Below are 24,391 nucleotides of genomic sequence, written 5' to 3'. Positions count from 1 at the left end.
TTTGGGTAATTTCTGATTTTCCATAACTAGGAAATTATTATTTCCTGCATTGGAGAGGAAATTATATACGAGCCTTTCCTTCTAAGAACCTCCTCTTTTTTTTTATTAGGATCTAAAGGTCATCGCGTTTCTTCAGCTCTCTCTTTTTATTTAGTTCTAGGTCATTTTGAAAATGTTCAGTAGCATGATGGGGGTGAAACCCAAAGGTGCTTTTTTAGGAGACAACTGGACTTCCTTCTTTTTTCTTTTGAAGACATTTCGCTTCTCATCCAAGAAGCTTCTTCAGCTTTGACAGGATAGCAGGGTGGATAAAAATCAATGATTTTTTTAAAAAAATCAAAAAAATCAGATTTTTTAAAATTTAAATCGGATTTTTTTGATTTAAATCAGATTTTTTTTTTATTTTTATCGAATTTATTTTAATAAAAAGCTTTTGGGGTAAAAATCTCGTAAGATAGCTTTCTATTTAAGATACATAAATAATGTAGTTTATTCAGCATGAAATGGAGCTTAGTTATGTAGCATGATGCTGTATATTCTGCAACACTGGGACTATCGGTGAGTCAACAGTGGGTCAAAGGAGTAGCGGAGATGACAGTTGCTCTTTAAAAATTATGATTTAAATCGAGTTGATTTAAATCAAGCCTTTTTACTAGTGATTTAAATCATGATTTAAATTGTGATTTAAATCAACTCGATTTAAATCAAATCCACCCTGCAGGATAGTGAGGAATGGAAGGCTTTATATTCCTTGCAGACAGCTGGTCATTTGCATCCCTTTAGAGGGTCGTTGAAGCACTTGGAGCTTTATCTGTGTCCTGAAAAAACACCTTTGGGACAACCATTTATTTATTTTATTTATTTATTTGGTTCGATTTATATGCCGCCCTTTTCCGGAGACTCAGGGCGGCTTACAATGCGTTAAGCAATAGCCTTCATACTTTTGTATATACCTGCTTAGTAGGGCTTTCGGGCCCAGATGTTTATAGAGAATCTCTATAGACTTTTAGCAATACAATTAGGGATGAACACCCTTTGAATGGTGGGGGAGTAGGAATGGTTTTCCAGGGGGAAAATTGCAGACTACAGGAACCAGGCACACTACTCAGGTGACCTTGAGGACACAGATAAACCTCCATGGGCTTCAACAACTCTCTAAAAGGATGCAAATGACCAGCTGTCTGTAAGGAATATAAATCCTTCCATTCCCCACTGTCCTGTCAGGGCTGAAGACGCTTCTGGGATGAGAAACGTCTTCAAAAGAAAAAACAAAAAAATCCAGTTGCCTCCTGAAAAAAGCACCTTTGGGACAACCACGACCTGGATGACTGAGAATCTCTACAGACGATGAGGGTGAAAACATTTTTCATATATAACTAGATTGTTTTGTGCCTCTGGTCCATCTCTCCAAGAATTAGCCTTGGGATTGGTGATGGTTCTTCACAATGATCTTCCCTAATATTCCAAACTTGGTGCTGGAGAAGACTTTTGAGAATCCCTTGGACTGCAAGGAGATCAAATCAGTCGATCCTAAAGGAAATCGATCCTGACCGTCCTTTGGAAGCACAGATACTGAAGGTGAAGCTCAGATATTTTGGCCACCAGATGAGAAGAGAGGATTCATTGGAGAAGACTCTGATGTTTGGAAAGATGGAAGGCAAAAGGAGAAGGGGGTGGATGGCAGAGGATGAGAGGGTTAGATAGTGTCAGTGACGCAATGAACATGAATTTGGGCAACTCCAGGAGACAGTGGAGGACAGTGGGGCCTGGTGTGCTATGGTCCATGGGATCACAACGAGTCGGATACAACTTAGCAACCGAACAACTACAAAATAGTCTTTCATTCCTAATGCTGAATGAATGATCTGCCTGTAGTACAGTGACTGAATGTTACTTTGTAGTATGCCCAGTCTTTATCAAAACACTGTATAGATATATATTTAAAATAATCTACTCCTCCTCCTTGCTTTGGGAATTCCTTCCTTACCTGGTCCTCTGTCAGCAGGATAAGGCGGGTTACCAGAATGTTCACGATATTGCCCAAACTTGAGTCTTGGAAAAGTTTAGCAACCTGACCTCCAGGAAACAAGGAAACACCAGTGTTAAAAAGAAGATGGATTCAGCATCATGATTGATCAGAAATGGCATCCTTTGTAGGATTGGCAGAATACGGAAGAACTTTTCAAGCTAAGGGAGATTTTGTGGTTAACCAGATCTGACTTCCACCAATCTGCTCTCCTACCCAGAAGCCTCTTTTCATAAAAGTCAGTCTTCTGTCTCTATCAAGCACCATTGTGGCCCAGCAATAGATTTCACTGTCCTGGGCATTATCCTCTTTCTTCTAAACTTTGGCCGCTAGCTATGAAAAGCCATGGTGGCACAGTGGTTAAATGCTATTGTTATTACTATGAAGATCTGAGAAAGTACTGGGGACTTGGAAACCTTCAGCTCCATAAAGAACGAATGTGAGAAGGATATGTCAGCCTTTGTAATGAGCTTTTCTCATTGTTTTGCCTTTTGAAGGTCTTTGGCGCGTAACTACCAAAATTCCAACCTGGGAGAGGAATTTGGGGAGCTGTAGTCCTGACATATCCAAATGGCACTAAGTTGAGAATGTCTGGTAAAAAGAAAATGTGGAAATCAATATCCACAAATGAAGCTGCTAGGGATTAGTCAGCTATGGAGACTACTAGGTCACAAAAATGGGAGTAGAAAATTATGGTAATACAGGTAGTCCTCTACTTACAGTAATTCATTTTGTGACCGTTGCAACAGCATTATAAAAAAAAGTGATTTATGAATTCACTTAACAAGTGTCTTGCTTTGCAACAGAAATTTTGGGCTCAATTGTAGTCATAATTCAAGGACTACCCATAGTGTGTGATGGTAAGGTATGTGCGAGTGATCTTGGGAGACAAACCTGCCCCTAAGCTGTGGGTCCTCCTCCTGTCTCCCAAGGGCCTTCCCACATAGCATTCTTGGTTATAATACTTACAATATTCATGATAGCCAGGATGTATTCCTCTATATCTCGCCGGCCATGGTAGCCCACCATCATCTTATCAGCCACCACAAGAGTCTCCACATAACGCTCAGTGCTGACTGACCTCTTCAGAGGCAGTTGTCCCCTTTGAGAAAAGTTGCCCAGGGTCTTCAAAGGGGAGGGTTTCAGTGTCCGCAACCACCAGGGTCTACCTTTCCATGGCTTCTCATCTGCAGGGAAGTAGCGATGACGTATTTATTTATTTATTTATTTATTTATTTATTTATTTATTTATTTATTTATTTATTTATTAATTATATTTCTATACCGCCTTTCTCCCATAGGACTCAAGGCGGTGTACAGTCAAGAAAAATATAGATACACAAACATCATAAAATTGCTAATTAAAATTATTATTATAACATAGTTTGGCCCAATTAAATAGAACCTAAAATTAGATAACATTTTAAAAACATTCACATGTTCATATGTTTAGCCCCACTTGTTGGAACATCAGAGTTTTGAGGGCACGGCGGAAAGCACGGAGATCAGGGATATTTCGTATCTCCGGGGGCAGTTCATTCCAAAGGGTTGGAGCCCTCACAGAGAAGGCCCTCCCCCTGGGAGTCGCCCGTCGGCATAATTTGACTGACGGTACCCTGAGTAGTCCCTCCCTGTGAGAACGAACTGGTCGGTGGGAGGCTATTGGTGGCAAAAGACGGTCTCATAGGTACCCAGGTCCTAAGCCACGGAGCGCTTTAAAAGTGATAACTAACATTCAATTTAGCATTCCCTCTTCTTCCTCTCCCCTCGGACCCCCCCAATACTTCGCAAAACAAAACCAATTGACTTCTTATGCCTAGAATTGCTTCCAAAAGAACTCATTCAACAAATTCAACGATAAACCATCATGGTGGGTGGCTTGGTTTTAGGTTAATGCCAAAAGAAACCTTGTGAAAGGACAGGGCGGGCATGCTTGGTCAGCAGTGGGAGCAAGAAGATTGTGAAGGTCAGTTAGGTCAGCAAAGGTTGGGGAATGCAGCGGGCCAAAAGAGCATAGATGGGCAGAGAGGTAGGTGGATGGGGGGGAGTTAAAAGACCCCTGCAGTCATAACTGTGGCTGCCAAGCCACCAAACTATGATCACATGATCGTGGGGTCATTGCAATGGCCATAACTTCATAGACTGGTGGTAAGTCCCTTTCTTCAGTGCTGCTGTAATGGCTGCCGAACAAATGGTCGTAAGTCGAGGACTATCTGTAATATACAGGAGTAGAGAGCTTCAAAAAGAAACATTCTGTCCTGAGGCCTCCCAAAAAATTAAGTGCTGGGCATTTTAGTGTTTTAATATATGCCCAAGAAAGCTGACCAGTGACACCTGTGGTCATGTTACATATAGTCCTCGACTTACAACAGTTTGTTTAGTGACTATTCAAAGTTACAATAACACTAAAAAAAAGTGACGTTTTTCAAACTTACGACCAGCATCCCCATGATCATGTGATCAAAATTCAAATGTTTGGCAACTGATTCATATTTATGATGGTTGCAGTGTCCCGGGATCATGTGGTCCCCTTTTGCGACCTTCTGATAAGCAAAGTCAATGGGGAAGCCAGGTTCATTTAACAACAACTGAACAGTTGCATGATCCACTTAACAACTCTAGCAAGAAAGGTTGTAAAATGGGGCAAAACTCACTTAACAAATGCCTCACTTAACAACAGAAATTTTGGGCTGAATTGTGGTCCGTCTATAAATGGGCAGTTTCCAAATCTGATAAGTATATAACAAATAAAAGGTAAGTATAGATATCACTAAGAAGTTGTTACTGTAAATAATGAGGAATCAAATGATTAAATCTGTGGATAATTTCCTTCACAAAAACTAAATGCTCTTTCCTCCAGATGCCACCAGAAATCAAGTGGTTTGCTGTTCACCCTCAAAAGCAGACTGTCAGCCCTGGAAGCCATCTTTCTCTTTGGATCTTCAGGACTGCCACATTTAATGCACAGGCCTGCTGTGGGAAAGTGGGAAGGGGTTGCATGGAGTGGGTAGAGATATATAGCCACAACAACATTTTTTCCTCTGGGAGTCAAGGACATTCACCCTGCACCTGGAGAGGCGTGACTGGGAAACATCTCCAGTTCAGAGGTGGGCTGCTGCCGGTTCGCACCGGTTCGGGGAAACTGGTAGTTAAGATTCTGCGCAGTTCAGTGAACCAGCAAATCCTACCACTGACTGGCCCTGCCCCCACTCAGTTTTCGGCCTGTTTCTAGGCTGTTTTTCAGGGCAGAAACAGCCTGGAAAACGGCCTGAAAATGGCCCCAAAACCAGCCTGAAAACTGTCCCAAAAACGGCCAAAAACAGGCTGAAAAATAAGCGGGGGTGGGGCCAGCAGTGGTGGGATTATCCCCAACCGGCTGAATCCTACCTCTGCCTTTGAGGCGAGTGGCTGGGAGGCGGGGCTAGGTGTGATGAGTGACATCACCCACCCAGTCACATGACCAACTGGCCATGCCTAACCAGCCAGAGAACCAGTTGTTAAGTTAAGTCCAACCACTGCTCCGGTTGGGACAGTGGATTGATTGGACCATGTGATAGACATATGGGTGCAGGGGAAGGGACTTTGACTTTCCTTTGGGTGGAAAAAACCCGGGAGACTTTCAGATTTGGGTTTTCCCAGATGTGCCAATATGTCATCTCTAAGAAAATGGAACTTTGAGGGAATGCCTACCTCGGAGTCTTATTCGTTTGGGGGGGGGGGGTTACTTGGAACTTGACACAGACTTCCTTTGGCCTATTTGGATTAGCCATTATTATTCAGAAAGAGGCATGCATGTTGGATTTTGCATGAAACATCAACAGTAAAACCAAATCTGGAATGGAGAGAGGCAAGGAAGGCGGTGTTTGATGGTAAGGACCTGAATGCAAAGCGCCCACTTCTTGTTCCAAGATTACATTTGTCCAGTAGTTCTTGTTTTCCAAGAAACAAATTGGAAACAGATTGGGAACTCTATTTCAGCCGGGGAATATAACGCAGTATCAATACACAAAGGGTAAGCTTGGCAGCTTTAATGTGAAAAAAATGTCAGACATCCAAGGTCAGCTGGCTCGCTCTCCTCTCCTCCTTCCGGAAACTGGGAATCTAATCCTATGAATTCCAGCATCATAATTTAGAGAGGTGGTATGTGTCTCTTTCCCTTCTCCCTGGCCGCATTTCAAATCCACAACTACATCCTCAAACCAAATGTCTGCTGGAGTAAAACATTTTAAAACTAGCTGGATGGCTTTTAAAGTTTCTGCCTTAATGTTATTGACATTTGTGGTGTCTCCTACATTTAATCTAATCCAGCCTATTAACTACCCTGAATTTAACGCGAAGGAAAAAAAAATAAGTGTGGCTTTGTGGTTGCCAATAGGAACTTGAATAAGTTTTACATGTTGATAATAACCTTCTGTTGCCCCCAGCCTCTTTCACTTTGCATAATTTTTGTGTGCTTTGCTAATCATAGGAAGGGTAGAAAATATAAGAATGTTCCAAGAACTTCCCCCCTCCTTTAAGTCTTAGTTCTCTCTCTACATAATTTCAGATAATAAGCATCCAAATGTCCTTTAAAGCACATTTTAAAAAAGAAAGAAGAATGAGGGCTAGAAACTTGTTTATTCTAAGTATAAAAATATAATAGAAATCACAATAAGACATTTCTTCATCAAATGCAGTCAAATAGAGGTCCTACCTAACACACCACAAGCTGTGTCCATATGTGGGTGCTGGAGAGACGATCGTTTGTAGATCACATGAGGGCTTCCTTCTCTTCCTTGTTCCTCACTGATATTGTCCCCAAGTGTCAGGGGTTCAATAAAATACTCATCATCTTCTGCAATTATCACACCATGCTGGAACAAAGAAAGGCAGGAAACTGCGTGCTTGCATTCAATAAAAAGAACACAGTATCTATGGAGATTCTCAGTCATCCAATTCATGGTTGTCCCAAAGGTGCTTTTTCCAAGAGGCAACTGGACTTTCTTTGTTTTTTTCCTTGAAGACATTTTGCTTCTCATCCAAGAAGCTTCTTCAGTTCTGACTGAAGATCTGGCTCTTAGAACTGAAGAAGCTTCTTGGGTGAAAAGTAAAACCTTCCTCTTCAGGGAAAAAACAGAGAAAGTCCAGTTGCCTCTTGGAAAAAAACACCTTTGAGACAACACAATTAATAGGTAAAGGTAAAAGTTCCCCTTGCTCATATGTGCTAGTCGTTCCCGACTCTAGGGGGCGGTGCTCATCTCTGTTTCAAAGCCGAAGAGCCAGTGCTGTCCAAAGACGTCTCTGTGGTCATGTGGCTGGCATGACTAAACACCAAAGGCTCACAAAACGCTGTTACCTTCCCACCAAAAGGTGGTCCCTATTTTTCTACTTGCATTTTTTACGTGCTTTCGAACTGCTAGGTTGGCAGAAGCTGAGACAAGTAACGGGAGCTCACCCCGTTACGCAGCACTAGGGATTCGAACTGCTGAACTGCCGACCTTTCGATTGACAAGCTCAGTGTCTTAGCCACTGAGCCACCGAGTCCCTTTACAATTAATAGATTCAATCTAATGTCTCTGTTCTCCCACTTTCTTTAAGCGAGGTGGTTTTGAGATGCTGACTTGGTTATTTTTTTAGATTGTTTTGCCTGCTCAGGGCAGGATATGTATCTATGTAACACTCCCTCAACTTATTTCCCCCCACAACAACACTCCTATGAAATAGGCTGGGGACAAAGGAAGTGACTGTCCAAGGTCACCAAATAAACTTCTACAGCAGATAGTGGATTTGAACCCATGTCTCCCAGTGTCAGTCCAGCACCCTGTTGACAGGGAAGAAAATTGAGAAAGCAAAAATCTAGAGAGAAAAGGGACATGAATTGTATACCAGATATGCTGGCAGACAATTAGCGCATCAAGGTCTTACAATTTAGATGGCTTTCTCAATTTCAATCTGATTTTTTGGGGAGGGGGTGGGTATTACAAGAAAAGCATCTGGAAAGGCTTAAAGGCCTGAATAGGTACATAAGTAAGGGCTCTTTCTTTGAAATACCATTTTGCATTAACCATACATTTGTAATGGTTAGTTCAAAGTACCACTTTCTTTCCAGTTTAAAAAAAAAGCCAGTTTCATTAGTGATTAAAGAATCAGGCTTAGAAACTGGGAGACAGTGAGTTCTAGTCCTGCCAATCCCTCTCTCTCAGCCCAACCCACCTCACAGCGTGGGGAAAATAGGAGGAGGAAGGAGTATTATGTATGTTTGAGTTACTTATAAAGTAATAAAGGCGGGATGAAAATCTAATAAATAAATAAAATGAAAAAGCAACTGAGGTAGAGGATTGTGTGTTTTTCTCATGGGTAAATATGAGTACTGTATTTTTCGGACTATATCTCGCACCAGTGTATAAGACGCACCAAGATTTCGAAGAGGTAAGCAAGAAAAAAAAAGCTTTTGCCCTCCCTGGCCCCTGGAGCACTCTGCAGGCCTCCCGAACCCCCTGCGTGCCCCGTTTTTGCCCTCCCCAGTCCACAGGAGCACTCTGCAGGCCTCCCAAAGACTCTGCGTGCCCTGTTTTCTGAAAAATGGGCCCATTTTTCGCAAAAATGGGACGCGCAGGGCAGGGCTTCGGGAGGCCAAAAATGGCTGTATTCGGTGTATAAGATGCACCAACATTTTCATCCTCTTTGGGGGGCGTGGGGCGTCTTATACTCTGAAAAATACGGCAAATTTTTTCTTCTCACATAAACACCTACAAACAGGTTGCAACTGTGATGGTATGACAAGATTAAAGCAAACAAATACAAAATACATAAAATTAAAACAACATTTAAGGAACAAACGACAAGCATCCTGAGGACCTATGAAATTATATAACCTAACTAAAAGATGAATGGTGTCAGCACGTCAAGATGCATTTATCCTAGTGCTGACATGAGAAGGAGAACGCAAGTGTCTGCAACGGGACGGCTGCCTTTCACCTACTTATTTTAGCTGGAGATAATGTCCCCTAGGAGATGGATGGGAGGGGGGAAATTCTTTGAATTGGAGCAGTAGATTAGGGGTGAATGATTGGGAAGATGGCCAATGAATGCAGAGGAGTGGGGGAACGAAGAGGAGGGATTTTGGGTCAGCACGGCAGTGCTGGCTGCATGGAGTCAGGGAAAAAGTTGCCGTGCTAAATAAAATGGAAATTTGTTTCAAAAAAGACTTTGTTTGAGACGCAATTTATTTGAAGACGGCCTGAAAACCTGACAAATGGATTTCAGGGTATGGGACCGGGTATGGTAATTTAAGGGAGCACCTTGCCCTGATTTCATCCACCTGTCCTACCAGATCCAACAGAGTGAGAGCAGAGTCTGGAACAACTCGACTCGACCAACTCACTACAGCCAATACACCATAGCCAATTTGCCACAGCCAACTTGCCACAGTCAACTCATCACAGGGTTACTTGCCTTGGGACAATTCAATGCTGCATTAATCATTTCATTCAGTTACTTTTATTATTAGTGACCACATTTTCATTCAAATTATTGTAACTTTTGTATTTCTGGATTGACTTCTTTATTTTATTATTATTGGCCACAGTTCCGTCGAAATTAATTTAACTTTTGTGTCTTGAATTGTCCTGGAGTGAGCTGTCCCATGGCAAGTTGGCCGTGGCAAGTTATTCCTATCCAGAGTGGGCATGTTAAGGGTTCTCTTGTCTAAGGAGCTACTTCTGGTGGGCCCTAAGTGGCAGGCCTTTTCTGTTGTGACATCTTCTCCCCTCCCAAGTGAGGATGGCCTCATTGCTTCTGAGCTTGCGGAAGCCCCTCAAGACCTGGTTGTGACAGCAGACCTGGGAACCCCAGGGGATGGGTGAACAAGTGAGGTGGCTCTGTCTACTACTAGCATCCCTTCCTCTATTATTTCTATTTCAGCTGAAAAACAGAACCAGAATTTCCGTTTGCTAAACCAAGTCGTTATTAAGTGAGTCTCTCCTGACTTTATGACCTTTTTAGCCTCGGTTGTTAAGCAAATCACTGCAATTGTTCAGCAGATCTGGCTTTCCTCACTGATTTCGCTGCTTGAAAGGTTGCAAGAGGCAATCATGTGACCCCATTTGCAAATACATACCAATTGTCAAACGCCCAGATTTTGATCATGTGATCGTGGAGGTGCTGTAACTATTGTAAGCATGAGGACTGGTCATAAGTCACTTTTAAAGCGTCACTGTTAACTTTGAACAGTCACTAAACGAATGGATGTAAGCAGTGGTGGGTTTCAAATTATGTTACTACCGGTTCGCTGTGGGTGTGCACACTCACCTTCCGCACATGTGCCCAGCTTTCCGCGCATGTGCTTTGCTCTTACGTGCACCTTTTGTGCATGCGCCAGCTTAAAAAAGGTACCTAAATAGGATGGCATAGAGCCAGGGTGGGTGGGCAGGCCCACCCACAATTTCCGCTACCAGTTCGGGCAAACCGGTCTGAACCGGCTGAATACCACCTCTGGATGTAAGTCAAGGATGGCCTGTACTGTCAAGAGCTCTTGTATATCAAAGGCTTTTACACATTCCTTATCTCTTACAAATTTCTGTCGCTCTGGTTTAATTTGAGATAATTGCAGAACAACAACAACAACGAAAAGTATCAGAGAATCGCAAGGGTGTTATTTTCCTTCTAAAAGCAGTTCTTAAGAAATTTAGCAAATTTAAATAGCGGTTGATCTTTTGAAACCCCCCCAGCTTCTGTCAACCTCACCACAACAAACCCTGAATCGCTCTTGTGTGCCTGCAGCTAAGCATTCAACTTCAGCCGCCCTGCGAGGGGGTGTGATGGGCCAGCAGTGGTTTCTCGCTTCCTATGAAAGCTTTGTAGCTCTTGGCCAGAGGCCATCATTCCAAACACAAGCGAGGTAGTGTGAGGATAGTTTGGCGGGAAGTTGCCAGAAACTCAAGGATCAGTCGATGAAGGCAGCTGGGAAGGGGGAAGAAAACTCTTGGCGTGGAGCGCAATAGTTGGGGCATGTGTGTTTGTGGTACGGTGTGGAGATGGGGGGGGGGGGAATGTAAAGAACAGAGGCTCCGAGGGACGCTTATAAAATTCTCTTCAAATTACCTGGCCTCATTTCCGAAATGGAACCACTGCATTAGGAATTTAAACAAATGGGTGGGATTTGGCAATCAAGGGCACTTTAGCTAAACATGAGAAAAAACTTCCTAATGGTAGAAGCCGTTTGGCAATGAAGCAGTTTGAGCAATGTTAAAAATGAGGACTCGGCAGGCATTTGCTTTGACGGTGGAGCAACTGAGCAGCCTGAAGTCTGGGAGGAAGGAGAGGTCACTTTGGTTACCGGATCTGGGGTGGCAAAAATATGGATCGCAGCCAGGGGGCGGCAAAGAGATGCAGAAAACTAACTCTTTGCTGTCCTCTGCTGAGCCGCTGGATTTTTGCAGAAGGAATCTGGCAACTTTACCTTTGACCCTTTTCTTCTGGCAAATGTTTTGCTTTCCCAGCTGCTATTTCATGCCTTACTAGTATGGTTTGCAAATAGACATCACAGTTGCAGTTTGCTTGTAGATGTTTTTGGGAGAAGAAAAAATTTGACCATACTCTCCCCTTCCTGCAGGCAAATCACCAGACTGTCAGTTTTTTTACAGATAGTCCTTGACTTATGGCCCCAAAGCAAGACACTGAAGTGAGTTTGGCCCCATTTTATGACCTTTCTGGCCACAGTTGTTAAGCGCATACATTCTGGTTACTGAGTGCCCAAATTTTGATCACATGACCATGGGGATGTTGTGACAGTTGTAAGTGTGAGGACTGGTTGTAACAGTTTGAACAGTAACTTTGAACAGTTGCTGAATGGAATGGAATGGAATGGAATGGAATGGAATGGAATGGAATAGAATAGAATAGAATAGAATAGAATAGAATAGAATAGAATAGAATAGAATAGAATAGAATAACAGAGTTCGAAGGGACCTTGGAGGCCTTCTAGTCCAACCCCCTGCTTAGGCAGGAAACCCTACACCATTTCAGACAAATGGTTGTCTAATCTCTTCTTAAAAACTCCCAATGTTGGAGCATTCACAACTGGTTGTAAGTGGTTGTAAATCAAGGACTGACAAAATGGGTTGTAAGTCAAGGACTATCTGTAAGGTCATGTTTGTAATGAACTACAATTTCTTCCATTTGATAAGAACGCTTTGAAGTCATTCAGCATGTCTTTTGGAGCCGGACAAAAAATGTTGTTCAAAATGACCAGCAAATGGTTGTTTTGTGAATCCCACCAGAAGTTAGGAAGAAAACAAGACACTTACCAGACCGTTACAATTACTGATAGCAACTTTTGAGTTCAGATACTCATCTTGTAAATGACCAGCATAGTGGCAATCTTCATGGAACTCATGTTGGTAGTCTACTCCGCCTCTTTTCCAATACTCCACTCGAAAACGCCTCGCCAGCAAGTTGGTGTGTAACGTCAAGTTGAGAAGGAATTGGGTCCGGTGAGCAGAGACCTTGTAGAACACGTGCTGTTCAGGCGTGTCGTAGGAGGGGTGGCCTGCACTCCGGCGGGACCTCCATTTCCGATGGCTTTTGATGTCAAAACTGAGGAAGTCACCATTCTGATCCACCTGGATGGGGAAGGCAATCTCGTAGTGGCTGAGGTTGGAGAGAAATTCTTCTGTGAAGGCAGAAGAGGACAGGAAAAGAGTAACTGAGGAGGGTGATCTGCCCTCAGGGGGTCTTTAAATCAGGGTTTTTATCCTTTTAGTTCCTTGGAGGCAGTGGTGAAATGTAAAATTTGTTACTACCGGTTCTGTGGGCGTGGCTTGGTGGGGGGGGTTGTAATATGACTGAGTGGGTGTGGCCAACTTTTTTTTTTTACTTTTAAAAACATTTTTTCTACAACCTCTTTGGCTGGAGAGGTTGTAAAAAAAATGCTTTAAAAAGCCTCTGACGATCCCAGCTGAGTTGCCTGATCAGCAGAGGCTTTCTTTTTTTTTAAAAGCCTCTGACGATCCAGCTGACTGGCCTGATCGGCAGAGGCTTTTTTTCCTTTTAAAAACATTTTTTCTATAACCTCTTCGGCCGAAGAGGTTGTAGAAAAAATGCTTTTAAAAGTAAAAAAAAAAGCCTCTGATGATTGTGTGGCTCAGCTGGGCATGGGGAGGGTGGGGGGCAGGGATTTTTGCTACTGGTTCTCCAAACCACCCACCTCCATTGCTACCGGATCAGGCGATCCGGTCCGAACTGGGAGCATTTCACCTCTGCCTTGGACCCCTTTGAGAGTTTGGTAAGATCTATGTATCTGATCTCAGGAAAAAAAATGTGCTTAGATGTGTAAAATAAAATATATACAGTAGTTATACATTGGATCTCAGAGAAAACTAGTTATACAAGTAGTCCTTGACTTATGACAATTGAGACCAAATTGCTGTTGCTAGGCGGGACAGTTGTTAAGTGAATTTTGCCCCATTTCACAACTTTTCATGCAACAGTTGTTAAGTGAATCACTGCATTCGTTAAGTTAGTAACATGGCTGTTAAGTGAATCTGGCTTCCCCATTGATTTTGCTTGTCAGAAGGTCGCAAAAGGTGATCCCATGACCCTGGGACATTGCAACCGTCATAAATATGAGTCAGTTACCAAGCGTCTGAGTTTCGACCATGGGGATGCTGCAGTGGTCATAAGTATGAAAAAAATCACTTTTTTTAGTACTGTGGTGACTTTGAACAGTCGCTAAATGAATTGTTGTAAGTCAAGGACTACCTGCACTCAGCTTTGAGTATGGTGCTGGCAAAAATTATTGTGTATACCACAGCCAGCCAGAGCAAGCAACAGAGAGCTGCTGAATTGTATAAAACCATAGAAGCCCAACTCACAAGATTACATCTGATTTACTTTGGTTATGTTATGCATGCAAATTCATTGGAGAATGGAGAAGTCAATGGTGCTAGGAATGGTTAGTGGAACAAGAAGGGGCAAGCAAAGAACACGCTGGCTTGATAACATCAAAACTGATACAAAGATGAACATCCAACAACTGAAAGAAGCTGTGCTTGACAAGGTAGCATGGAGAGCACTTGCCTATAAAGTCGCCAAGAGTCGGACACGACTGAACTGTTTAAACAACAACTCGACTTTATTTTTCAAAGATATTGAAAAAGAACAAATATATAATATAGGAATAGATGTGCTTCTTTATTAACCCGTTAACTCAATAACAAGGCAATCAATAAATTTAAAAGATGGACAAGTTAGTGAAAATAAGTTGTATTTATATTCCCCCATCCAAGTTTTTGGACTTTGTGTGTGCATAGAAGCATAACGCTATTTTATTTTTTATCAGAATTTTGGTAATAGTGTTCTGTTAATAAAGATGTGTACCCTGATTAAGGGAAAGATTAAAATGATCTGATAGGTTGTGCAGTGTTTCTCCTTTTGTACCCTATCACTCTGGATGATTCCTTTGGAACATTCACCTATCTGTTCTATTTTAGGATTTTCGCAGAATACTGGTGAAACTTTGCACTACCAATGCAAGGTTAATGGCTAGCAATAGCAGTAGCACTTAGACTTATATACTGCTTCGCAGTGCTTTCCAGCCCTCTCTAAGCAGTTTACAGAGTCAGCCTATTGCCCCCAACAATCTGGGTCCTCATTTTACCCACCTTGGAAGGATGGAAGGCTGAGTCAACCTTGAGCCGGTGAGATTTGAAGTGTCAAATTCAGCAGGCAGCAGAAGTAGCTTTCAGTACTACCCTCTAACCACTGCACCGCCACGGCTCATGGAGCTGTATGTTAGCAACGTGATCTTTGCAGAAACAAGTCTGAAGGTCCTATGTGGCGGTGAGCCATATAGTGTCCACCTTTAGCTTAGGGACTAGAAATACAAGATTTCAAAGATCATTAACCATGGTAGAATTTTGTGTTTTGGGCCAGTAACACTGTACCTTGTGACTGAAAGGTGTAGCCAGGAAGGTTGCCTGTAGACATGGTAGAGACAAGTGTCCAGGTGAGAAATCTCCAGACCGTTGCCATCTTGGGCGGCAGTACTCTTTATAGTGTCAGCTGGGTTGGACCAAGTTGACCGACTCTGCCCCAACATTTCTTTCTTTGAGCCACCACTTATGCCACTGCAAGAGAGGTTCCAGGGTCCTTCGTGGTCATCCTCAGCCGCTCTCTGGAAGGCAGTGAGGACGGGGGATGTTTAAGGCGTCTTGAAGCAGGATCTCGTCCTTCAGCATATGCCAGTTCTCTATTGCATTGCACTGGAGGAGATTGGATAGTGAGCGGAGGCAACAGTAGCAGGGAGCAGAAGAGGAGGAAGCAGAGTTTAAGGGGGAAAAAAAACAACAGGAAATATTAAAATACAGGTAGTCCTCAACATACAACCCAAATTGACCCCCAAATTTCGGTTAAGTGAGACACTTGAGTTTTGCCCCATTTTACAACCTTTCTTGCCACAGTTGTTAAGTGAATCAGTGCAGTGGTTAAAGTAGTAATACGGTTGTTAAGAGAATCCAGCTTCCCCATTGACTTTGCTTGTCAGAAGGTCATAAAGGGTGATCACATGATCCCAGGATAATGTAATGGTCACGAGTCAGATGCCAAGATCCCGTGACTATGGTGATGCTACAACAGTCATAAGTGTGAAAAATGGTCGTAAGTCACATTTTTCGAATGGACATTAAATTAACTGTTGTAAGTCGAGAATTACCTGTAACAGTTTAGCCACTGAGTGATGGAAAAACAGAGCTGAAACCAGGGGTGAAATCTAACATTTGTTACTACTGGTTCTGTGGGCGTGGCTTGGTGGGGGGGGTAATGTGACTGGGTGGGCGTGGCCAATTATTATTTTTTTTTTACTTTTAAAACCATTTTTTCTACAACGTCTTCGGTGAAGAGGTTGTATAAAAATGCTTTCAAAAGGCTCTGACAATCCCAGCTGAGTTGCCTGATCGTCAGAGACTTTTTTTCTTTTAAATGCCTCTGACGATCCAAGCTGAGTTGCCTGATCGTTACAGGCATTTAAAAGAAAAAAAATCTCTGTCGATCAGGCAACTCAGCTTGGATCATTAGAGGCATTTAAAAGAAAAAAAGGTTTTTTTTCTTTTAAAAGCCTTTGATGATCCCAGCTGAGCCGCGCAATCATCAGAGGCTTTTTTTTTTTTTACTTTTAAAAGCATTTTTTCGGCCGAAGAGGTTGTAGAAAAAATGCTTTTAAAAGTAAAAAAAAAGCCTCTGATGATTGTGCGGCTCAGCTGGGCATGGGTGGGGGGGGGCAGGGATTTTTGCTACCGGTTCTCCAAACCACCCGCCTTCATCGCTACCGGATCAGGAGATCTGGTCCGAACCGGGAGCATTTCACCCCTGGCTGAAACTTATCTCTCATATGTGATTAAGTGAGGTTTACCATGTGTCTTAACTAGAAGGCTAGAAACTGGGAGGCTGTGAGTTCTAGCCCTGTCTTGGGCATGAAGCCAATTGGGTGACCTTGGGCCAGTCATTTCTCTAAGCCCTAGGAAGGAGGCAGTGACAAACCACGTCTGGAAAAGCTGCCAAGAAAACTGCAGGGACGTGTCCAGGCAGACTCTGAGAATTGGACATGACTGAACACAAGAAAAAAAAAGACATGTGTGCAGAGCATAAAATGAAGCATGGTGCTTCAAGCTTTCTTTTTTTTTAAAAAAAGTTCTGGAACAAAACTGCTTACAAAAGCACTAAATGAGCCAATGCTTTAATGGGAAAACATTTTTCAGACGGATGACAAGAAAGATGTTCAAATTTCTGGACTTCGGTGGCTTTTTGCCTCTTGAAACCAACAGAGAAAAAGATGGAGAAGAGAGAATGAAGACCGAAAAGCAAAAAAGAAAAAGCGATTCAGAAATATTAAGTGGACACTGTGCAGGAAGAAAAATATTGGCAGAGGAGAAAAAGAAAGAGAAGGGAAGGAAGAAGGAACGAGAACGGATTTCAGCAGACTGGAGGGGAACAGAAGGTTGGCAAAGTAATGGATGGAAGAGCAAAGCAGAAGAGGTTAATGGATCACGGGAAGGAAAGGCAATGAGACAGAAAAAGAGAGAAATTCAGCTGATAGTGTGGCTGGTGGTAGCGAAGAAAAGAAAAGGAAAAGGAATAGCAAGAAAGGAATTCAGCTCAGAGCATGCCTGTCTGAAGTCAGCATTTTTCCTTTGTCAGCCTTCCAGAATTTCCAGGCTGAGGCCTGGTTTACCTCAGCCTCATTAATTGCCTTGCATTTCAGTGTGTGAAGCAGCTTCCCTTGGGCCCTTATGAATAATTACTTCTCATTACCCTTCAGCAACTCCCAGTCCCAGCTGATGGACACCCAACCCAATGCCTCCCCCCCCACCAGCCTGTCTTTTATCAGCAACCCCCCCCCCTCCAGCCTCTTGTCCTGTTGCATTTTGCAACTTGTGCTTTAAATTTCTGCAGATTCAGGAAATAGCTGGCTCAGCCTTCCTACTTGGTGTCCTCCAGATGTGTTGGAACATGTAGCAGCATTTGCACTCGGCCTATTTGGACTTGTCTGGTGGCATCTGGGGAGCACCAGAAGGTTGTCTTAGACAGGGACTGTCATATCAGAGCTGCAAAATCACAAACATTAGAGGACAGCAGAGATCTGGTAAAGCTCTCTTTGCTGCCCTCTAGTGCATGTCTAAATTTTGGCAACTCAGATGCAGTTACTCTGTTGTAGACCTTTTCTCTCCCCCTAACCCCCACTCCTCCTCCTCCTCTTCCTCCAAACATATTGTTGTGCCGGAGAGGAAGGGAGGGCAGCTATTCTTCCTTTCACCACCAGAGCTGGAGAGAATTTAGCCATTTGGCTCAGTCTCTGGTTTGAGATGTTAATGGAAAGCAGATGAGGATTGATTTTTGCCCTAAGGGGTGCCTCTTTTTGTGCTACAAAGCAAATCAGGACATTTTCTGCAGGGCTTTCCATCCTCTAGTTCATGTTTGTAGAACGGAACCTGTGATTTATTTAACATGTTGAAGATCTCAAGCAGAATGAAGAAAATTCAGAGGAAACCCACCCCTCAATTTATTTATTTATTTATTTCTTAGTTTGATTTATATGCCGCCCTTCTCTGGAGACTCAGGGCGGCTTACAATGCTTTTAAGCAATAGCCTTCATACTTTTGTATATACCTGCTTAGTAGGGCTTTTGGCCCCCTCCAAGCAGTGTTTTATTTTATACAAAGTCAGCTTATTGCCCCCACAATCTGGGTCCTCATTTTACCTACCTCGGAAGGATGGAAGGCTGAGTCAACCTTGAGCCTGGTGAGATTTGAACTTGCAGTAATTGCAGGCAGCTGGCAGCTAAGTACTACTTTAACAGTAGTTTAGTCCACTGCACCACCAGGTTCCTTTTCTCCGTGTTTTCACCTAAATCTCCTCCTTTATGGTAGTCAGAGAGTTGGTTAAGGAAAATCCACCCACCCTTTGATGCCACCACCACAGCATCTCCAGGGCAGATGTACATGGGAAGAACTTTCTTGGATTAAACCAAGATAATCTCAGTTTATCTCAGCCTGGTACTGTACTTTCTATAAATGTTGGGACTACATTTCCCAGAATTCCACCTGCTACATATTTGGAAGGCACTGTGTCCAGACAGATGCAACTGGGAAGCCTACAAACAAAACTAGAATCATTCCAGTTCTATTCTGCTCGTGACTTGAGATACTTGAGATACACAGACTTGAGATACACAGTTGAGATATCTCAACTGTGACTTGAGATACTACACAGTACAGGAACGAAATAATTCAGCCATCTGCTATGACAGTGATGGCTAACCTTTTCCGGACTGAGTGCCCAAAGTGTGTGCGTGAGTGCACATGCGCGTGGCCCAACCCCCAAAATGCAATGTGTATGCGGCCCCCGCACATGCGCACGTAACCCCTCGCACGTCCCCCGCATGCACTCGTGCCACCCTGCTAGCACCCCACCACCACCACACATGCGCGCACACCCCCTGCACACGCCCTGCTCCCCGTGCATGTGTGGCCCCCCGGACACGCACCACCCCCGTGCATTCACACGTGCCCCCCTGCATGTGCCCCCCCCCGCATGCATGGCAGAGACCGGATGACCAGCTGGCTGGTGGGAATGGTGGAGCTGAACTGGGGCAACAGTTTGCATGCCATCAGAGAGGGTACTATGTGCCATCTTTGGCATGCGTGCCAGAGGTTCGCCATCACGGCGCTATGAATTCACTTTAAGAAGCACCTACAGGTAGTCCTGGAGTAATGACTGTAACAGACCCTGCCCATTACAATCATAATGGTTGTAACAGGACAGTCACATAACCTGATTTTACAACCTTTATTGTGACAGTCATTAAGCAAACATGGCAATCATAAAACGAACACAACAGTTGTTAAGCAAATGCCGTGGTTGTTAAGCAAACCCATAGGTGCAGTTTTGTTGAAAACTGGAAGATAGTGCTGCTTTCTGGCAAAACTGTTGTAAAACGTGGACACGTAATTGCAAGACACTGCAACGACAATAAATGCAGTCATGTTGCCAGGCACCCAAAGTCCGGTCATGTGACTGCAAGGTGGGGGGGGGCGCCACTGTCGGAATTTTAGATCCAGGTCATGACGCCTTTTTTGGAGTTAGTCATAACAAAGCAACTGGTATAACTCAAAGATGTATTTCTCAGAATCTCAGCCTCTCCATCTGCATATGGCACAATCTGGCCATATGTAGATGGGTGGATGGTTGGAAGGAAGGAAGGGAATATATTTGAACCAATGGAAAGAGTGAGTAGAAAGAAAGTAGACTTGAACTGATGGAATATAGTGGAAGAATTAAAAAGAAAGGATAGGATATAAATTTAATTACAGTAATAAAATAATAAATAAATCAAATTTACTGACTGTCATTTCAGAGGACAAGATAAAGAAGGAAGCAGTGTGTCCTTCCCAAATTTTCTACCAGTATATTGTTTTCCTTTCCTAAATTAACTGCATTAGTTCACATTTTAATATTCTGTATAACAATGATATAACTTTCTGTGTACATTTTTTACATATACAAATATATCCACGCATATACACATACATACACCTGACAGCACATTTTCTGGCATGATATATCTGAGATATAGAAGATTTGAATATTTTTTTTTCAGTTCCATGCTTTTCTATGCACACTTTCATCTCATACCAGCCTCTTTTTACACTTGTTGTTTTTAATCCAAGAACTTCATGGCAAAATTTAGCAAAATGTAAAGCAGAAATTGTAATTCTACCTTGGTTGAAGTATTTATCTTGGATATGCAGATTAGGTATAACCCAGAGAAAGTGAATTCTTCTCTCTGCTTGGATAGGGCCCAAATTGATGGGTTCAATTAATTAGAACAAAGGGATTTTAGTTACATTTTGAGAATTTGTTGATGATACAAGAAAGCCCAAGTAGTGGATCTGCTTTCATTGAAAGGCAAAAAGAGGTAATCTAACAGGTCTGTTTGTTTGTTGATTTACTTACTTACTTATTTATTGGATTTATGTGCAGTGCAAAGGGATTTTAGTTATATTTTAAGAAGGAATTTGTTGATGATATGATGGTTCATCGATAAAAAAAAACCCTGCTTTAAAAAGTGGTGGACTTGCTTTCATACAAAGTTTTAACTAGAAAGAGGTCATCTTGCAGGATATCTATCTATCTATCTATCTATCTATCTATCTATCTATCTATCTATCTATCTATCTATCTATCTATCTATCTCGCTGTTTGAGGAAGTGGCATAACATTCTCAGAGACTCTTCCCATCCTGCTTACAATCTTCTTGGACTGTTGCCTTCTGGCAGAAGATACAGAACAATTAAAACTCGGACCACACGTTTTCTGAATAGTTTTTATCCCAGAGCTATAATTGCACTCAACAATGAACTAAAGGGCCACCATCGGTGTGCTGTTGGACAGCATTACTTGGTCTGTTGTGTGGATGTTTGGGTGGTTTAGGGGTGAGGAATTGTGCTGGGTGGGAGTGTGTTTGGGGATTGTTATGTGTGTTGGACCTGGTCTTTGGTTGTTAAATGAATTTCGTTGTATGGGTATACTGTGTATACACGTACAATGACAATAAAGTTATTATTATTATCTATCTATCTATCTTATCTAACTGATTTATGTGTTGCTCATTTTGTCCTGGGGCGACTCTGGGCATCTTATAAACATTAAAAACTAAAACAGTAATAGCAATAATCATAGTTATACTAAAAATATAACATTAAAAGATTAAAAGAAGATGTGGGGGGAGAAAAGAACGGAAGACGACAAGAGGTGGAGTTTCCTTCAATCTACTAACCACCTCCAGAGTGATTTCAACACACACATACACACCAGAGGGAGAGAGAGAGAGAGAGAGAGAGAGAGAGAAAGAAGGAGGGAGAGGGGTCTTCAGGCCCTTACAGCAGGTTAGGAGCCAAAGCAGAGAAAGCTCTTCTCCTGGACCTGCCCACCCAAATTTCTTGCCTGGCAGGGTCCATAGCATGTCCTCTCTGCCGGCATTGGGGGGGGGGAACCCATAATATTATCTTTCAACTTTGTCATTATATTTCACTTCTGCTTTTGCATATCTATTAAAGGAGCAGAATGTATGCAAATTCCGTCAAAGCATGAGCTCCCAAACATCTGGATTCTAATCTTGATCCAATTCCAACTTGTTCTGAAGGCTAAACCTTCTTTTATTAAGATCTTGTTATTTGCACTTCTAATCCACGAGATATAAATCCTTGCTTTTCATCTTGACAAATGTTTACTTGAATATATTAAAAGAATACGTTCCCAGGGATTTAATTAAATGGGTGGTGCTTGGGGGTTTTATTTTATTTTGGGTGGGTGGTTTTCAGACGTTTTCCGGGATCTAATCTGAGGAACATATGATTTGAAGATGCTGTGCCAGCTCTCCAGTGGCTCTTGCAAAATTTAGCACCACCGTTAATTGGCTGTTCCAAGGAAGGGTATTTTGGAAAACCATCCAGGAAAATGGAGAGATTGCCATATACACCGAAAAATAAAAAAACGAAGAGATAAGAGGGACAGAGACAGAGAAGCCGGAGGGCAGGGCAGGGCAAGGAAAGGCAGACATATAATTCCACACCGCCTGACAGGCTGCCACAGAAGACAGGTAATTAAAAGCAGTCCCAAAAAGGGAAAAAAAAAAAAAGAAAAGAAAAGTCAAAGCAAAAGTCTTGAGGGAGATGGAAACTGCAACTTTGCAACCAGATGGTTGAGGCTAAGCTTCGGGGAAAGGAACAGCAGCAGCAGCACCAATCTGCTGGCTCACGAGAAACAATGACAGGCCGTTTTCTGCATACGTGTGAAGCTTTGGGAACATCTGGCAAGCATTGCCTTCTCCCCCCATCCTCTCCCCATGCTTCCCCACCCGCTCAGAAGGTGAGGAATCCTGCCCGATTTCAGGACCTTACCGCTCTCTCTCTCTCTCAGCTGGAGCAACCTTGGCAAGCCGTGCTCAGCTCCACCAGCTCGGTAGCATGGCAGTCCCAAATCCTGGCGCGGGATTTTGAGCCTTGCTGGGATGGCAAACTCCAAGGGGCCAAGCCAGGGCTGGAGAAGGGTGAGGGGGGTTGGAGCAGAAGAGAGAAAAAAAATAATAATTTTGCTTACCCTTTGTGAAAGTGGGTTGTGTGTGTGATTTTTTTTCTCTTGGTTGCCCCAAGTTCGTTTTTGTTTTTCCTCTTGTCAGAAAGTGCTCCAGACTTTTGAGGGCAAAGCTTTTCCTAAAGCCACAGCTGGAGGAGGTGGGGAAGAAAGAGAAAGAGAGAGAGAGAGAGAAAGAAGGAGATTTTTTTTTAAAGAAAAAAAAAAGAAAGGAAAGAAAGAAAGAAAGAAAGAAATGCAGGCAGCTCTCAAGCTAACGGATTACAGGGAGTGAGTGAGTGAGAGAGGAAGGCTCTTTTCCAAATATAAAAGGTCCATGAGAGAGGTTAGCAAGTAGTGTGGAGTGCAATAAGTTGCTTTAAAAAAAAAAAGAGGAAACTCTTGCCAGGCTAAATTAAAAAGAAGAAAAAAAAAAGAGAAAGAAATTCAACCACTCTTGCCTTTTCACCAAAAATAACTCCTCCTCCTCCTCCTCTGACGCCATCTAAAGGCAGGTCTCTCTCTTTTTTTGCTGTGATAGGATCAAGTCACTGTGAAAAGAAGGATCAGGACAAGTTATTTCAATTGCCCCTCCAAAGAAAGTCTGGTTTTTTTGTTTTTTTTTAAATGGCAACCTTCAAAATGTTTTAAAATAAAATTCACAATTAGCTGTAACAAGCCCAGAATTGCTTAGCCTTTGGAAGTGTGGAGTTTATCTGCTATTATAAACCGAAGTTCAGTTTTAAGAAGCTGCAAGAGTCTTGGTGCTTTTTTGCTTCAGCATACCATCGGGGCCAATTTTTTTCCATTAAAAGGTTAAGAGCATTAAGAGTAGCCCATTTAGTAGAGGGCTAATATTCCCTTTCCCTGCACTGTTCCCACTTTTACACAAAGTTGTCATTTTAATTAAAGAAGTTCTCACTTCTTGTGATAGTGAGTTCCATCTGCCCTATTATTTGGCATGGATCACTGCAGTGCTTAAGTAATTTAAGTAGTTTTTTAAGTGAATATTTTTAATACTGTCACGTTTATGATTTTAATTGTAAGAGTTGCTTTACAGATGGGCGGGTGGCATATAAATTTAATGAATGAATATTTTTTTTAATATTTTTTTTTTAATTTATATACCGCCCTACTCCCGAAGGACTCAGGGCGGTGAACAGCCAAAAGATAAAATACATGTAATACAAATGTTAAAAAAACCATTAAAATACGATTAAATAATTTGGCCCAGAAAACAAAATTTAAAAACCCCAATTTTTATACAACAAATTTAAAATTTAAAAAACAGTTTAAAAAAGAGGTTAGGCCAGGCCGGCCTGCTGGAATAGGAATGTTTTGAGGGCACGGTGGAAAGCGCGCAGATCAGTGATCCTCTGTATCTCTGGGGGGAGCTCGTTCCAGATGGCAGGTGCTCCCACAGAGAAGGCTCTCCCCCTGGGGGCCGCCAGTCGACACTGTTTGACTGACGGCACCCTAAGAAGCCCCTCTCTGTGGGAGTGTACTGGTCGGTGAGAGGCTACTGGTGGCAGAAGCCGGTCTCGTAGATACCCCGGTCCTAGGCCATGGAGTGCTCTAAAGGTGGTAACCAAAACCTTGAAGCGTACCCGGAAGACCACCGGGAGCCAGTGCAGCTCGCGCAGGAGAGGGGTCACATGGGAGCACCACATCGCTCCCATAACCACCTGCGCGGCTGCATTTTGGACCAGCTGGAGCCTCCGGGTGCTCCTCAAGGGGAACCCCATGTCGAAAGCATTGCAG

The 24,391-nt window shown here is 42.8% G+C and overlaps 1 protein-coding gene across 4 annotated transcripts in view; it reads right to left on the bottom strand.

Moving 5' to 3' along the window:
• ADAMTS10 (ADAM metallopeptidase with thrombospondin type 1 motif 10) overlaps positions 1 to 23,137 on the bottom strand; it is a 70,566-nt gene extending 47,429 nt beyond the window's left edge. For 2 of the 4 annotated variants that reach the window (XM_087893934.1, XM_087893948.1), the window contains exons 1-6: positions 22,658 to 23,137; positions 14,950 to 15,267; positions 12,313 to 12,677; positions 6,720 to 6,879; positions 2,996 to 3,213; positions 1,988 to 2,071 (exon numbers count right to left, since the gene is read on the bottom strand). In XM_087893934.1, the coding sequence (XP_087750060.1) occupies positions 1,988 to 2,071; positions 2,996 to 3,213; positions 6,720 to 6,879; positions 12,313 to 12,677; positions 14,950 to 15,037 (915 nt within the window). In that variant the 5' untranslated portion in view covers positions 15,038 to 15,267; positions 22,658 to 23,137. Of the gene's footprint in view, positions 1 to 1,987; positions 2,072 to 2,995; positions 3,214 to 6,719; positions 6,880 to 12,312; positions 12,678 to 14,949; positions 15,268 to 22,458 lie in introns of all 4 variants that reach the window. The other 2 variants (XM_087893941.1, XM_087893944.1) reach the window with 2 other exon arrangements.
• Between the last annotated feature and the right edge of the window lie 1,254 nt (positions 23,138 to 24,391).

The sequence above is a fragment of the Pantherophis guttatus genome, chromosome 1 (genome assembly GCF_059756535.1).
Source record: "Pantherophis guttatus breed Tessera chromosome 1, ASM5975653v1, whole genome shotgun sequence".
Lineage (NCBI taxonomy): Eukaryota > Metazoa > Chordata > Lepidosauria > Squamata > Colubridae > Pantherophis > Pantherophis guttatus.
The sequence above is the reverse complement of the archived record's forward strand: the minus strand, read 5'-3'. Positions and strand labels throughout refer to the sequence as shown.